The sequence below is a fragment of the Carassius auratus genome, unplaced genomic scaffold (genome assembly GCF_003368295.1).
Source record: "Carassius auratus strain Wakin unplaced genomic scaffold, ASM336829v1 scaf_tig00216727, whole genome shotgun sequence".
In the NCBI taxonomy this organism is placed as follows: domain Eukaryota; kingdom Metazoa; phylum Chordata; class Actinopteri; order Cypriniformes; family Cyprinidae; genus Carassius; species Carassius auratus.
The window spans coordinates 127726-145331 of record NW_020528709.1 but is presented as its reverse complement, the minus strand read 5'-3'; the positions used below and the strand labels follow the sequence as shown (position 1 = coordinate 145331).

At 39.3% G+C, this 17606-nt stretch overlaps 1 protein-coding gene across 1 annotated transcript in view; it reads right to left on the bottom strand.

Moving 5' to 3' along the window:
• mrc1a (mannose receptor, C type 1a) overlaps positions 1-17606 on the bottom strand; it is a 183401-nt gene that overhangs the window by 129564 nt on the left and 36231 nt on the right. The window contains exons 3-12 of the mRNA XM_026263927.1: positions 17263-17436; positions 15932-16087; positions 15617-15730; positions 15366-15506; positions 14750-14932; positions 14306-14463; positions 4205-4318; positions 3711-3826; positions 2752-2900; positions 2405-2601 (exon numbers count right to left, since the gene is read on the bottom strand). Of these exons, the coding sequence (XP_026119712.1) occupies positions 2405-2601; positions 2752-2900; positions 3711-3826; positions 4205-4318; positions 14306-14463; positions 14750-14932; positions 15366-15506; positions 15617-15730; positions 15932-16087; positions 17263-17436 (1502 nt within the window). The remainder of the gene's footprint in view (positions 1-2404; positions 2602-2751; positions 2901-3710; positions 3827-4204; positions 4319-14305; positions 14464-14749; positions 14933-15365; positions 15507-15616; positions 15731-15931; positions 16088-17262; positions 17437-17606) is intronic.

Sequence of the window (17606 nt, the reverse complement as noted above, 5' to 3'; positions counted from 1 at the left end):
ACAATATTGCACACCCTTTTTGGTGAGAATGAAAAACTGTCTTGTATTGCTCCCGCATTGCATCATGTAAATTGCATTTTTTGACAAAGAACTGCACAGATATAGATGTCACAACAATCTCTACATGAATGCACACACTTTGTCATCTGTTAGTGTGCTGCTGAGTGCAGCAGATTGAGGAAGATGATAAATAATGCAAACTCAGAATTGAGGAATCAAAGTAAAATATCAAAAAAAAAAAAAAAAAAAAAAAACACGTAGCAGCAGCCTGCAACCATTTTCACAATATGAGTTTAAAGCCCCCTTAAAAGGTGTCTAATGATTCCTCTTGCCACCACATTTACATAACTGTCATACACAACTGCACTCATACCTGCTATTTAAAAAAAAAAAAATAAACTTAAAAAATATATACCTTCTATAAAAATAATAATAATAATAAAAAAACTTCACTAGAAGTCGGAGTAAAAACACATTTCTGACATGCTGACAGAAACAATGTTCCTGGGTTGACAAAGAATTGCATTTTTATTGTATAATTATTATTTATTGTATATTTACAGGTACCTTAATAAAGTAGAATTTAATTTATTTCAGTAATTCAACTAAAATTTTGAAACTAGTGTATTAAATAAATTCAATGCACACTGAATTAGTTTAAGTCTTTGGCTCTTTTAATTGTGATGATTTTGGCTCACATTTAACAAACACCCACCAATTCACTATCTCAACAAATAAGAATATGGTGACATGCCAATCAGTGAATCAACTGAAAACACCTGCAAATGTTTCCTGAGCTCTCAAAATGGTCTCTCAGTTCGGTTCACTAGGCTACACAATAAATGGGGAAGATTGCTGATCTGACAGTTGTCAAGAAGACAATCATTGACACCCTTCACAAGGAGGGTAAGCCACAAATATGTATTGCCAAAGAAGCTGGCTGTTCACAGAGTCCTGTATCCAAGCATGCTAGCAGAAAGTTGAGTGGAAGGAAAAAGTGTGGAAGAAAAAGATGCACAACCAACCAAGAGAACCACAGCCTTATGAGGGCTGTCAAGCAAAATCAATTTAAGAATTTGAGTGAACTTCACAAGGAACGAACTGAGGCTGGGGTCAAGGCATCAAGAGCCACCACACAAAGTTGTGTCAAGGAATTTGCTGGACCACAGACAACGTCAGAGTTGTATTACCTGGGCTAAGGAGAAGAATAACTGGACTGTTGCCCAGTGGACCAAAGTCCTCTTTTCAGATGAGAGCAAGTTTTGTATTTCATTTGGAAACCAAGGACCTAGAGTCTTGGGGGAGGGTGGAGAAGCTCATAGCACAAGTTGCTTGAAGTCCAGTGTTAAGTTTCCACAGTCTGCAAGGATTTGGGATGCAGTGTCATCTGCTGATCTTGGTCCATTGTGTTTTTTGAAAACCAAAGTCACTGCATCGGTTTACCAAGAAATTTAGGAGCACTTCTTACTTCCTTCTGCTGACCAGATTTTTGAAGATGCTGATTTCATTTTCCAGCAGGATTTGGCACCTGGCCACACTGTCAAAACCACCAAAAGTAGGTTAATTGACTATGGTATTGGTGTGCTTGACTGGTCAGAAAACTCACCAGACCTGAACCCCATAGAGAATCTACGGGGTATTGGCAAGAGGAAAATAAGAAACGAGACCAAAAAATCCAGATGAGCAGAAGGCCACTGTCAAAGAAACCTGTGCTTCCATACCACCTCTGCAGTGCCACAAACTGATCACCTCCATGCCAAGCCGAATTGAGGCAGTAATTAAAGCAAAAGCTACACACACACACACACACACATATGAATTTACATATATGTGTATGTAATTTTTTGACTACTGATTTATTTTATATAAAATGCACTAAGCAGATTATAAATAATGGACAGCATTTTTACTTGTATCAAAATCCAATAAAGTGTAGTAGCTAATTCAAGTTATCCCACCCTCTTGTATGACTGTTATATGTCAGCAGTTCTCAATCCAAGTCCTCATGACCCCCTGTTCTGCACATTTTGTATGTCTGTGTTTGTTAACACACCTTATTCAGATAACATTTATGACATTGATTGACGGACTTGCGCTGCTCAACTTCTTCACACCCAAATATGTGTGACATCATATACCTTGGTAAATAAATACAATTTAAATTCATGTCTCGCACACTTCGACCCACTTTAAATCGAACATATACATTAACTTCGAACTGGAATCATCGCAGAATATCCTGTGATTTCCACTTCACAGGGCACTTATGCTAGAATAGAACAAACGTCTGAAGCAATAAGAGAGACAAAATGTCCAGAGCAGGGAGATGGGAGGACTGGAATTGATAACTGCTGTTACTGTATATGTCACTCTTTCAGGAATAAATGTATTTGTGCACATTTACCCGAACACAACTCCCTGGATCTTTTTTAATCCACTTAGCTGGACATCTGAGAGGCTGTGTAGTCGGGGGCATTTGTGTGGTAGTAACACCCTCTGCCATTTTTTTACAGATGTATTTCTGTTTACTATTACAGTCCAGTACATCCCATAATCCTGCTGAAGTTCCTGTTAACATTGCCACACATCCTCTGTGCCTTTCTAGAGGGCAAAAAGACAAAAGAACAAAAAATTTATTTGGATTTAGATAGATACAGTCATTTCATGTCAAACAATCAAAGCATAATAAATAATATTTCCATTTCAAAAATCTCAAAGTTTCATAAAAACTCTGATTATTAATGAACATACCTGGCATGCCAACATTAAAGTGTGTAAATGTGACTTTATGACTGTTACTCCACTGGAAGCGCTCAAGTCGTTCAGTATTACTTAGGCCAGTCCAGAAATACTTCTCAGGCCTAAGACCGACTAAGCTAATGAGAAAAGCATTCTCATACCTAATTAAAGACACAGCATTTAAATAATGTTATATAAGTAATTGCATACATATAGTAATTAAATGTGTATACTAAAGTAAACAAAGACAAAAATAATAATGCATCATATGAACAGAGCAGATACGTGAATCTTAAAGAATATCCTGGGCCATAATTCACATAAGAGAAAATAATAATAAATAAATAATAATAAACAAAAAACATATGGGAAAAGTTATCTTTTCATAAAGAAACTGAAAGCTTTTATTTATTCATTATTATAATTTGATTATTATTATTATTATTATTATTATTATTATTATTATTATTATTATTATTTGCGATTATTTGCATTGTGACATTTTCATTACAATTAAAGTAGTCTATACAGTAAATAGTCATAATATAGGAAAACAGGAATAGGCCTATATTAAAACAAATTCAACAAAGAAAAAAAAGAAAATAATGTTCTGGACTACACAATAGATCATTGGCAACTGCATATGTATAAGGAATAGTAGTGTACAACAGGGCTAAAGGTGCATTCGGGTAAAATATCATAGATTTAATTCATTATATATCCCATTAATAATTTCCTGTAATTCACAAAGAATGTATATTTTCAAATGAAACAACCCATTTTAATTATTTATTTCCCCACAAAATGTGTTACTCAGTCAATGTTTCATAAAAAAAATATTATTAATTATAAAATTATTAATTATATTTTCTGCAGTCATACACTATGGGAGTAGCAAAACATTTTCTTTAAGGTGTACATTTAGTTCAGTTGTACCCTATATAATTACCAACAAATATCATCTCCATTACCTGTTGGCAACATCAACCAAATGAGCTCCTGTCTTCTCACATTTTACTTTGGCCTCATTAAAAGTCTTGCTTTCCATGGCAATAATATAACAGTAAGAGCCATACCTAACCCAACCCTATGGGAACCAGAAAGATATGACTTAATCACAATGACAATTCCTCATAAATCTAATACCATTAGAAATAAAGACTTATTGGGGATTTTTGAAACAATCTCAATTAAATTAAATAAACAACAATTAATGCATAGAAACAACATCAGTTAATGAAAGCAATATAAGATCATGTATAAAAATAAAAAAAAAACTGAAGAACATACCTGATTAATAAATGGATGGACAGATTAATTTATTTGTTAGTTGAATATGTTTTTGATATTTTAATTTCTCTCTCTCTCTCTCTCTCTCTCTCTCTCTCTCTTTCTCTCTCTCTCATATATTTATTTATTTTTTATTAAAGTTTAAAACATAGAGCTTAATCTACAGTAGACTCACAGGTAGGCATCCAGGGCTGATAACCTCTGGGGTGCCATCAGGTTTGCTAGATGATTTCTTTTTGCAGATGTAGCCATGCTCCGTCTCACACATATGGTCTGCCCATCTACCTTCCTATTACAGAGACAAACAAACAATAATCAAATAATAATAATTAATAAACAAATATATTACATGAATTTATAATATACATAAGTTCAACGGTGCATAGTTAATTATGTTTTTGGTGGATGCATTATGCAGAGGTTTATTTACAGTGTTATGTCACACTTCAAGATTATATAATTTTTTGGTTTTATTTTATGTCCTCTGTCTGTGTTTTCCTGGTTCCCATTTTCTCCCTCTAGTTAGTTTCTGTTGTTTCTAATGAATCCAACACCTGTTTCTGTTCTCTTTGATTGCTTTCCTTGTGTATTTCATAGGGTTGGGTATCAATTGGGTTTTATACGGTACCGGTGCCATTTTCTATACTTTTAAAACAGTCCCGGTGCCTAAACGGTGTCTGAACCGATACCTCTATAAAATAAATAAATAAATAAATAAATAAATAAAGCCTAAAAAGGATAACATTAAAGAACATAAAAAATATTTTAAATAAATCCATAGCATCCACACGCTCCTTGGATGCTCTCATTTCCCAAGCTTCCCAAGCTAATAAATGTATTTCACGATCTGGGTCATTAATTAATACAAAACCACACAAAATGTTTCTACTGTATCTCTGCCAATCACTCTGATATTTAATGCAAATGAGTGCTGTCTGTCAATGTATTTAATCAGTTCCGTGAATGTCTGTATGGTCATTCTTTATAAAGTAGCAACAATGTAATTTGAAAAGTACAGTCTTAGGCACATTGACCATAAAAAAGGGTTTTAAGCCAGTTATTTATATATTTTGCTGTAGTATGTCAGTAGGAAATGTCAGTTTACATTACCAAACATTCATTTTGCCATTAATTTTAATAATAATCTAGTGAGATTATTGAATGAACAAGCAGTCTGACAACAGACTACCTAAGACTAAGACACAGTAGTGTATGTATAAAGTACGTAAAATTAAATTAAGTATATTTAAATAATTGTAATTAAAGTATGTGTTCATATGTGTTAAGGACTAGATTGTCACTGGAGAAAACAGCTGTGATGTGATGAGCGGTGAACGAAGCGAAAACCTTACAGTAGATGAGAAACCGATTGCACCTTCGTGACCTTTCGTAAACTGTATTTATGACAAAGAACTGCACAGACACAGATATTCTAACAATCTATCGATAATAACACACCTTGTGTCCTCTGTTTCTGTTTGAGTCCGCTCACGCTGTACAGTTTGTGTACATTTTATGGAGCTAAATGCTATAGCCCCATTAAAAAAACCTAGCGACGCCCATGCTTCTTGCGTACATTTCGGGGAACCAAGACAAATATTTCAATCAATCACTCAGGCATTTAAGAGGCACCAAAATGAGGCATCTGTTTCGGTACCCAACCATAGTATTTTATTTAAAAACTTTACTTGACTGTAACCCTGTTCCCTGAAAAAAAATTGTAACAGTTATTTACTTCTTACTTAATGCCAGATGTTTTTGAAATAAAAAGGCTTGTTGAATTAGATTAATTGAAAAAATATGCATTCCATTATCCGTACTTGCATTTTAATGCATTGAAGTTTTAAGTCTTGCATGATTATGAGCTGAAATTCAACATGGTTGTATATTTAATCCATGAATATTCCAATTAAAAACATTTCAAACAGATTTTCATAATAAAAAAAATAAAAAATCCATATTCACCTTTCAGATTTCACTTCCAAAATATTCGATATAAAAATACGACCTATAATATTCAACAGGCAAGTTCAGTCCATTTTATTTCACTTTACAAATTCGCTTCCACAAATTCAGTGGTTCAAATTTGAAAGTAAATTCAACGTTTCACATCAGGGAACAGCAGGGAAATCGTTGCGCTCAATAGAGCTAATGAGAACATTCTTTGTTCGACCGGTTGTGAAGCACGTGTGTCAAACACGCCAAGAATTGGCTTAACCTCGGTAGGTGACATCACATATTACACGCACCTGAAGGTTATAAATAGACGTGACACGAAACACCCTCAGGTTAATATTTGTCTGAAAGGACATCTGGGCACGTTAACAGTGCGGCATTGAGGCGCAGCATCTCTTTCCCGCTTTTTCAGGGAACAGGGTTACAGTCAAGTAACCCGAGACGTTCCCTTATCAAAAGCTACTCTCGATGCTGCGCTCAATAGCGCTAATGGGAACGAGAATACCAATGCCGCCACACTGTAAGTGTCTGGACCCCCAGGGTTGTGTAGTGTGTGCGCACAAACATCAAAGAGGTCTCAGACATGACTCTGAGATGTGGACTTAAGGACATGGGAGCCCGGAGTTGCATGGAAATCCCAGCTATAGAATCTGACAAATGTGTGCGGAGAGGACCAACCCGCCGCATCACACACTTGCTGCAAGGGTGAACCTCTTGCTAAAGCCATTGAAGATGCCACCCCCCTGGTTGAATGAGCCCTAACTCCTAGAGGCGAAGTTTGATCATGCGCCTCATAGGCTAGGGCAATAGCATCCCTCACCCAATGTGAAATTGTTTGCCTGTAGGCAGCCGCCCCCCGGTTGCGGCCCCCATGGCATATGAAAAGTTGCTCTGACTTACGCCACTGGCTAGTACGGTCGACGAAAATCTGAAGAGCACGTACTGGACACAGTAAGTGAAGTCTTTCCTGCTCCGGTGTCGTGAATGGCGGAGGACAGAAGGCTTCGAGAATGACCGGATTTAAGGTCGAGAAAGGAACTTTCGGAAGATAATTAGGGTGAGGATGCAAAATAACTTTAACTCGCCCAGGGGCAAAATGTAAGCAGGATGACAGGACTGACAAAGCATGTAAACCCCCAATTCTCTTTAGAGAGGTAATGGCCATGAGAAAAAACATTTTTAGAGCCAGAAGCCTGTCAGGCGCTGATTCTCATGGTTCGAATGGGGGGCCAGCCAACCCTTCGAGCACTATGGCTAAATCCCATGAAGGGACCATAGATCTAGTGGGTGGCCTCAACCGCTTAGCCCCACGTATGAAGCGGGCGACTAGAGAGTGCTTTCCCACAGAAACCCCATCAATCAAAACGTGGCAAGCCGAAATAGCGGCCACAAAGGTTCTGAGAGTACTAGGGCCTGTGCATGAGGACAATTTCTCTTGAAGAAACTCCAGTACTGAAACAATTTGGCAGTGAGCTGGGTCTACATAGTGTGTCATGCACCAGTCCTCGAAAACACGCCATTTGAGGGCATACATTCTTCTAGTGGAGGGAGCCCTAGCACTTAGAATAGTTTCTATTACATTTGCTGAAAGGCCAGCATCTCTTAGTTGGTCCCTCTCAGGGGCCAGACGTGAAGGTTCCAGAGCTCGGGCCGGGGTTGAAATACTGTCCCCTGCGCCTGAGAGACAAGATCTCTCCTGATCGGAATCGCCCACGGCGAGCCATCGAGGAGGGATATTAGATCTGAGAACCAGACTCTGGTCGGCCAACAGGGCGCTATCAGTAAGAGGTGAGACCCCTGTTGATAGACCTTGGGCAGGACTCCCGGGAGCAGAGCAATCGGAGGAAAGACGTAAAGATGCAGTCTGGGCCATGCATGGGCCATCGCGTCCAGACCCAGGGGAGCTGGATGAGTCAGAGAGAAGTAGAGGGGACATTGTGCTGTCTCCTGTGTAGCAAAGAGGTCCACCTCTGCTTCGTAAAATCTTACCCAGATTTGACTCACTACTTCGGGGTGGAGTTTCCATTCCCCGTGTGTCACAGCTTGTCTGGACAGCAAATCTGCTCCTACATTCATATGCCCAGGAATATAAATCGCCTTTGGGACAGGAACTTGTCCTGTGCCCAAAGCAGGACCTGCTGCGCTAACTTATTCAAGCGGAGCGAACGCAGTCCGCCCTGGTGATTTATGTAAGAGACTACAGATGTGTAGTCCACCCGCACTAGGACATGGTAGGCTCTCAACTGCTGGAGGAACTATATCAGGGCCAGAAATACAGCCTTCATTTCGAGGCAATTGATGTGCCTTTCGAGAAGATGACCTCTCCAGATCCCTTGGGCTAGACGGCCTGCATCTGTCAACACGGACCTAGAGTGGGACCCAAAATCAGAAACCGGGGTCTGAACCACGATTCAAGATGAGCTAGAACGACATCCTGATGTCGAAGTGCTAGCTCTTGAGACTGAGCCAGAATCAGCCAGTCGTCTATATAATTCAAAATGCAAATGCCCTGGAGTCGTAGAAGAGCCAGAGCTGCATCCATACATTTTGTGTACGTGCGGGTTGACAAAGCTAGGCCAAATGGAAGAACCTGCCCCCGAAAGCGAACCTCAGGAACTTCCCATGTTATGCCAAGATCTCGATGTGAAAATGAGCATCCTTGAGATCGATAGTCACGAACCAATCGCCTGACTGGATCTGAGACACAATCATCTTGATTGTCAGCATTTTGAACTTGTATGTTCTGAGGTAGTGGTTCAACCCGCGAAGATCTAAAATTGGACGCAACCCCCCATCTTTTTTGGGAACAAGAAAATACCGGCTGTATTAGCCTGACTGTCTGTCTGGCAGGGGAACATATTCTATGGCCCCTTTTTCCAGTAGAGTTTCACAATTGACACAATTCCTGTGTCAACAAATGCACTCGTTCCGGTTTCACAGAAGTGGAGGCCACGCTGTTAAAATGCGGAGGACGATACGCAAACTGAATTCTGTAGCCTTTCTCTACAGTCCTTTCTATCCATGGGGAGACATTTGGCAGTAGATTCCACGATGCCAGCTTCTCTGAAAGGGCCACTAACTTTGACACTTCGTTTTGTTGGGGGGGATGTTAGATGTCTGGTGTCCTGAAACATGGCAGGAGGCAACCGAGCATTTAACATTTCGCTGGAGGCTGCTGCTTCCCGAAACACCTTTGGTGGCGGAGATAAAACAATGGGCCCTGGAGGGTGCCAGGAAGGAGTCTTTATTCTCTGTTGGAATTTTACGCACCCCTCCCGGAGGGGGCACATCCTCACAGTCCTGGGCGCACCAGCCTCAGGACTTCTTTTTGCCGGACATGATGCTCCGCAGGTCCGGTCTTTTAGAGGCGGGCTGAGAAGTGTGGTGAGCCGCTCCCCGTTCTCTTCGATGGGGGCACGACATGCACCTGAAAAGCTTTCCCCACCAGCGAAGATTTCATTCTGCACGGCTTGGTGGGGAGCGTAGGCTTTTTAAGGGACGATGAAGTCCCAGGGGAGAGATAGCCCGCAAGCATCTCTTCCACCTGGGGCATCATCATATAGCCTTGTGCCTTCGAATTAACGATAGTCGAATAAATTGAATGCGACGGCACGAAGACACGGGACGAATACGGCTTACTCCACGACCGTACTAGCTCATTGTGGAGATCACCAAAAAAGGGGAGAGACCATCGCTGAGGCCCCTCCCCTTGGCCACCGGACAGAAATCTGTCGTCTTTTTTTGAGTGTTTGGGGGCCTCTTGCTCCTGTGGCCAGTCTAGCTTTAATCGATCGACTGCACGAGTTACCACCTCGAGTAGCTTCTCATAAGCTTTATCATCACGGGAGGAGTGCTCTGAGGTGGCACTTTCCATCTCAACAGAGGCAACAGATGAAGTCTCCTCGGGCCGTTCAGAAGAAGCACCGGGGCGCGCTTGAGAAATGGATGCGAGGGCTTCATGATCTGGCGAGAGCGCGAGACAAAGGGGTGGAGTCATGCCACGCGCAATAGCCAGATCGAAACGCGACCTCCAGGATCTTAATGAGGGAGAATCTGCCGGCTCGTAATTTTTGAAAAACGCGAGCGAAGCACTTTAATAGATAACATGTCAGAGGGCTCGCATTCTTGCTCTTCCCCCAAACACTCAAAACAGAATCTGTGAGGATCATCCTCTGAGATGAGCCTCTGACACAGAGGCACGCATCTCTTATTTGAAATCTGTCATTCTCTCTTTTTTTTCTCTTTTAATATTCTACTGCAACACAGTGTTTTATTTAAATTTCCCCCCCTTTTTTTCTTTCTATTTATTTTCTTATTTACTCGACTCTAACAAACACATTCACACACAATGTGGTCCTTGAAGACAAAGAAACCTGAGGGTGTTTCTGTGTCACGTCTATTTATAACCTTCAAGTGCGTGAAATATGTGACGTCACCTACCGAGGTTATTTAAGCCAATTCTTGGCGTGTTTGACACACGTGCTTCACAACCGGTCGAAAAAAGAATGTTCTCATTAGCGCTATTGAGCGCAGCATCGAGAGTAGCTTTTGATAAGGGAACTCTAGATTACCGAGCATAATCTCATCTGCTGTAAATCGACTTCACCAGCAGGAGGTGCAAGCGCGTGTTGACAAGCATCAAAGCAAGAGACAAGAGGTCAGAGGTGTAAATACTTGAGTAATTTTACTTGATTACTGTACTTAAGTATTATTTTGGGGGATTTGTACTTTACTCAAGTACAATTTAAACTGACTTCTTGTACTTTTACTTGATTACATTTCAGAAGAAAAAAACAGTACTTTTTACTCCTTGCAGTTTTATTTCATGTTATTTTATCTTATGCAGATTAAATATGGTAAACAAAAGCTCAAACATGTGTGCCTGACGTGAGAACTAATGATCATTGTTTTCATGCATCAAACACACACATTTCTACTTCAATTATGACTTTCATCAGGTAAATGTCTGGCTTCGAAAATTCACTATAAAATCTGAGGAAGCATAATGAGGTAGCAAAGTTGTCTAATAAGTTATATTTACAATGTTATTATATGAAATATTAAGGAATTAGGACTGTCAGTGAATATTTTTTAATCTTAATAAGTGCATTGTTTTCTTATTAATTAATCTAATTAGTCACAAATAATTATTTATCAATATTTGCTAAAAAAAATTAAAAAAGAAACTCTAAATGCCCCAAATAAACATTTAAAAGATTAATTATCCTTTTAGGCAGTGACATTGGTTAGACAACACAAATAAAGTGGCCTTTTAAAACATTAACATTTTATGTTTTAATTCTATGACTCTCCTCATTAAAGGTGCTGTAGGGAACTTTTGTAAAAAATATTTTTTACATATTTATTAAACCTGTCATTATGTCCTGACAGTAGAATATGAGACAGATAATCTGTGAAAAAATCATGCTCCTCTGGCTCCTCCCAGTGGTCCTATTGCCATTTGCAGAAACTCCATCGCTCCCGGTAAAAAATAACCAATCAGAGCTGCTGTCCGTAACTTTGTTTGTGTTCAAAATGTTGAAAAAATTTATATAATAAGCGAGTTCACCATGAATCCATTTTCCAAACCGTGTTTTTGGCTTGTCCTGAATCACTAGGGTGCACCTATAATAAGTGTTTATATTCGGACTATTTTAGATTGCTTTGGGGATACCGCGGCGGAGTAACCCAGTACCTTTGTGATTCTTCATAGACATAAACAGAGAGAAGTAGTTCCGGCTACGATGTTCTTCTGCAAGACGCAAGCAGTTCTGTTTATTAACCGCTAGAGCTTCAAAAGTTCCCTACCGCAGCTTTAATTCAACACATTCTTGTATTCGGTCTGGAATATATTTCTAGCCTCTCCATCACATCTTGCTCTTCAAAGGGATAGTTTACCCCAAAATTATCTCAACATTTACTGAACCTCTGTTCATCCAAGATATTTATGACTTTCTTTCTTCACATAAACACACAAAAAATAATTTTAGTCCATATAATGCAAGGGCACAGGACCTCTTCAGAAACCACACAAAGTGAACATGGCGGTCAAGATTAAAATATTGGTATTTGTATTTTTCTTACATGTAACTAGCTGCATGTAAGAAATTAACTATTATATTGACGTGTGTTCCTCCCTGTCCTCGCTACATCTCGGGTAAGGATACACACAGTTTGTGCATTGTTTGCCTCAGAGTGGAGGATGCAGATTCGGCTCTCGAGGGAGCCCGCAATGCAAGCGGCTTGCCCTGCATGTTCTCCGTTCTAAGCCGGATCTGCGGACCATACTTAAGGCTAAGAGGTTCTCGGCCACAAAGCCCTGACACCACTGGCCCAGGGTTTATGAGGGCAGTCCCCTCTGTGGTACAGCGGGTTACACGTTGTCCGTCTCACCATCTCACAGAGTTATAGGGTGCAGCGGTCTCCCGCGAGCACCACCCTCAGTAATGCCCGGAAATCTAGCAGTGCTGAGTGACTCGCCACCTTCTTGGAGGTCTCTAGTAGGGTTGTAACAATATACCGGTATGATGATATACCTTGATATAAACATGTACGACTATCATACCATGTACATTTGCTTATCTACGGTATTGAGAGAAAATAACAGACACAGAATCTCGTCTGTGCCTAGGCAACAACTTTCCACCTAAACTGTTCTCTTTCTCCAACATCAGACAACATCAGAGACAGAGGCCGTTATCTCTAATCTCTATCCCACGTCAAAATATGAGTTGAAATTGGCACTAGTATAGGAATATTTTTGATATAGAAAAGACGAATGCTTATTTGTACTTGAAGGTAGACACAGTTTGCAAAAACTGTGGTCGGAAATCGGCTGCAAAACGAGGAAATGCATCGAACATGTTTACCTATTCAGAACATCATCATCCCGTGCAGATACATCTATGTCCCATTTATAATTTAAGGTTAATCCTTTATGATTTCTGTAATGCGGAGTGAAGCACAGAATCCAGTCATGACAATGAATTTACAGTAGCTAGCTACTCTGCAGATGTCACATATGTGGGATTTGATGGAGTGATGAATAAATAAAAAAACAAAGCTCTAAAATAATGACAAAAGCACTCCTATATAAATATATAGGCTAATCTGTATGTTTTGCTTGTCTCTTTGTGAATGAGCGGCGTTGTCATGTACTACATACTCGCCCATCCATTACAGCGTGGCTTAAAGTGCCAGGTTTAACAGTGCCTGCTGTTAGAGTAAGAGAATGCCGGTCACTCACTGTCAAGCATTTAAAAAAAATGCTGGGTCTGATGGCAGCTGCATTCAACGTGATACATATTGACCTGCTGTACATGAGACCCCTACAGTGGTGGCTCAAGACCAAGGGGTTCTCCCCAAAGGTGAACCCACTTCACATGATCATGGTCACGCAGCGCTGCCTACATGCCATGGACATCTGGAGGAAGCATTGGTTCTTGTCTCAGTGCCCGGTGCTGGGAGCATCTTGTCGCCTCATAATGCTAGGAACGGATGCATCCTTCACAGTCTGTGGAGTGGTCGCCATCTAACATGGCATATCAACTGCCTGGAGATGCTTGCCATAATTTGTGCACTACATTATTTTCTCCCAGACCTATGAGGTCACCATGGTTTCCCCCTGATTGCTCTGCCCCTGGGAGTTCTGGAGAGAGTGCGCCGGGACGGAGTCCGGCTGCTGTTAGTAGACCCATTCTGGCTGGGCTGAGTATGGTTCTCTGACCTGATTTCCCTCCTAGACGGCTCTCCCTGGGGATTCCCGTCAGGAGGGATCTCCTCTCACAGGCAGAGGGCACTATATTCTATCCCCACCCGGAGCTGTGGAAGTTATGGGTGTGGCCTCTGAGGGGTTGATTGAGGTTGTTGAGACAATCCTCCAATCCAGAGCTCCCTCATCGAGGAGACTGTATTGGAAACTTTTCATTGAGGCTATCGAGGAGATCTCCAATCCTACTTACTATTAGGACTGTCTTCCTGTTGGCGATATCTTCTCTTAATAGAGTTGTGGACCTACAGGCCCTCTCCGTGGCCCCGTCTTATATAGATTTTGTGCCCATTCTGGCCAAACTTTCCTCTGCCCTCGAGTGGGGTATGTCCCTAACATTCCCTCTTCTATACCAGAAGAAGCTTAATTGTATGTGTCCAGTGCGTCCACAGAGCTGCCATGTGGAGAAGGGTGAACCAGTTATTTGTTTGTTATGTTCCCCCTAAGAGAGGTCTCTCTGCTACTAAACAGACCCAGTAGTTGACCCTGGGCCACTGTTACAAAAATGGGGGGGGGGGGGGGGCAAGAAAAAACAAGAAAATAAAACCTTACCTTTCCTTTGATGAGAACACAATCCTCCATGCGATTTATGATGTGTGAAGGTTCTCCAGCTAGCCACTTGGTGAAGGTGACATGTGTTCTGTCTGACCACTCAAACAGATTCTGAATCCTCTGATCATTAAATCCAATCCAGAGTTCATCAGTAGGCACTGCAGAACAAAAACTTGGTGGGATTAATGGTTGGTTGATTGGTTAGTTTATTTATTGATCGATTGACTAACTGATTGATTATCTTTGTATTTGATCAGCCTATATGTCAGTTGCCCTGTGTATGTGGGACACTTTTGATACCATTAGGTTTAGGATTAAGGGATAGAATATACAGTATGTATTGTATAAAAATCATTATGTCTGTGGAAAGTCCCCATAAAACATGGAAACCCAATGTGTGTGTTGCTAGAATGTAGAATGAACCCTGAGATTGCACATACTTACAGTACCCACTCTGTGATATAATAAAACTGTGCTCTTCAATGTTGTGTATACTGGCCAAGTCTGCTCCTTCCCTGTGACATGCTCCTAATGCATTACTCCACATCATCTTAGTACGCTGTAGATAATAGCAATGACCAGCATATGGAACCCATGCAACAGGGCAAAAGTTAGGCTGATCTTTACCTGCAAGAGACAAATAAACATATCTTTGTAAAAGTCTGCACATGATGTATCAGTGTATACTTTTAAGTGTAGTGTGCAGTGATGCATAATGTTTCCAAAATGAATTTGGACACTTGAACCACACTTAAAATGGTCATTTATTAAATGCCATTTATTGTAAAGAAAACAATCACATTTTTTTAGCAAAAAATTAAATAAAATAAAATAAATACAAATAAAAAAAAACATCTGATTGTCAAACATATCTGAAACATATCTATGGTTTATGTGGTAATCAAATAACTATTCCTATACAGTATAGGAAACCTGTATAAAAACGTGTGGGGAACTAAAAAGTAGTTCAGAAAAGGTTCAGCAAGTGAATGCATTTAAAATAAAAGCTCCATCATTATTTGCTTAAAGATACCACACCCACTGTGTGTGGGCAGCTTACCTGGTGAAGGTGTGTTATCTGTAGAATTGCCTTTGCGACAAATGTAACCTAATTTCTTACTGCAGGCTATACTCTCCCACTTTGATGCTTTACCAGCATTTAATGCTGCACAGTTCAGGCCGGGTTCCAGGGAAGGGTGACCTGAAGGTTATAGAAAGCATTCAATTATTTCCACATCTAAAATTAGACTTCCTTCAAATGGGTGCATATACAAAGTTGTGTACATTTATATGCACATGGACTTTATTTACCAGGAGCCCAGTTTAGATATCTGAATGGGTTTCCATTACTCCACTGCCAGCCACTGTCGAAGTCAAGACTGTTAAGCCCAATCCACAGTGTGGAGCCAAAGACATTTGTCAAGCCTGAAGTATAAAATGTTTGATATAATGAAGTGCTACTTTATTTATACCATATTATTGGTAAAAATAAATTAATAATAATAATAATAATCATTTTGGGATATGTATATATCTGGGTGTGCATATCCTGTATATGTGACTGTGAAACCATTAGAGCATGCAATATATTTTAAAACGTGTTTGAGGGTATGTGCTTGAGTCTACCTGATATATAACTCTGCTCATGCAGCTCTGAAATGCTGAGAAGATCAGCATCTTGTTGCTGGCAGCTTGTTCGTGCCTGATGCCAAGTCAGTGCTGACTGCACATTCCTCTGATATAACACACCAGTTACTGGATCACTGTCCCAACCTGAGCCAGCTATTGCACACAGTGGGCGACATGAAGTGGTAGAAGTTAGTTGCTAAATTAATCTCTAAGAATGGATACTTTGCACAGACATCATTACATCATCATTTAACAAGGTAATCAAACACTATGGAAACCCAAAAAAAGTTTAGACTTGATGATTTATTATTTATTGTTTAATTATTACCTGAAAGTAATCACCATATGTTTGTATTAATCAACATCTGTTGATTTAATTATAAATTTCATATCACAAACAGTGAGATTATACAAAAATAATGGTGGGTGCCAGCTGTAAATTTTGCCTGCTTGCATTTTGTTATTCATGGGCAGGAACAAAGCAAAAACAGGAAAATTAAGGAATGTCACTATCTAGATCTGCAACAACAGCCTTTCTTTTAACAGCCTTTTCTATATATATATATATATATTTTTTCATATTTACTTCTATATTTTTCATGGAATATATAATGGCACATCATAGGTAATAGTTTTACTGCAAGAATAACAATTTCCTGACCACTCACTGCTTTGTCTACTAAATGAATCATATTTTCCATTGCACTACTGTAGGTACACATTCCGAAGGGACAAAAAATCTGATACTAAATTATATGTAAAAATAGATTTATGTAATAAATCTTTGAGCTTAAATCAAGTAGACTTAACAATTCTTCTGTATAATGTTAATTTATTCATTTTCCAAATAGCTTGCTTTATTATTTCTACAACTACAACTTTTTGTAGGTTTTCATCTTTTTATATTATTACCTTTAACTAAATTTAAATTTAAATATTTCTTATTTAAAAATAAAAAAACAAAGAGTAGTCTCTAAATCTAGATTATTTTTTATTTTTATTTTGTTCTTTACTCTGCTGTAAACAATTTGTATGTACATTGTAACAGTAGCTGTTTTAACCAGATAATGTATTTTTCACGGATATATATATATATATATATATATATATATATATATATATATATATATATATATATATATATATATATATATATATATATGAATTATAATGCAATACCCTAATAATTTATTATAAGTACAGATTTAATATAAAGTTTTACCATTTTTTTTCAGATAACTTTAGTATTTAATTAATAATTATGGGTGAATGCAATGCAATCCTGTACAAAATAACACATAGTGTTTTGTGTGTGTGTGTTATCTTACATTTGGTTGGACAGAAGCCCCACTTTCTGTCCGTGTCGTAATCTGTCTCTGTGGAACACCATAGCTGACCATCTGCTCTGCCCTCCACAATGCATTCAGCATGCCACTTTTCATCAAATTTAAATGGGAACTGGCATGGTTTCCCAAATGAATTTCCACCTATTGTATATATCGCTACAGTACATCAAGAAATGAAATTAAGCCATAGTGAGAGAATGGGATATGCATTTGATATTAACAATGCAATGCTTTTTAAGCTAAGGTCATGCCATAAATGCCCCGTTTTGGGTGGAAGCAAAAATATTCTGATTTTGTTCTTGTTCCTGTGTTTGTGTACACACGCT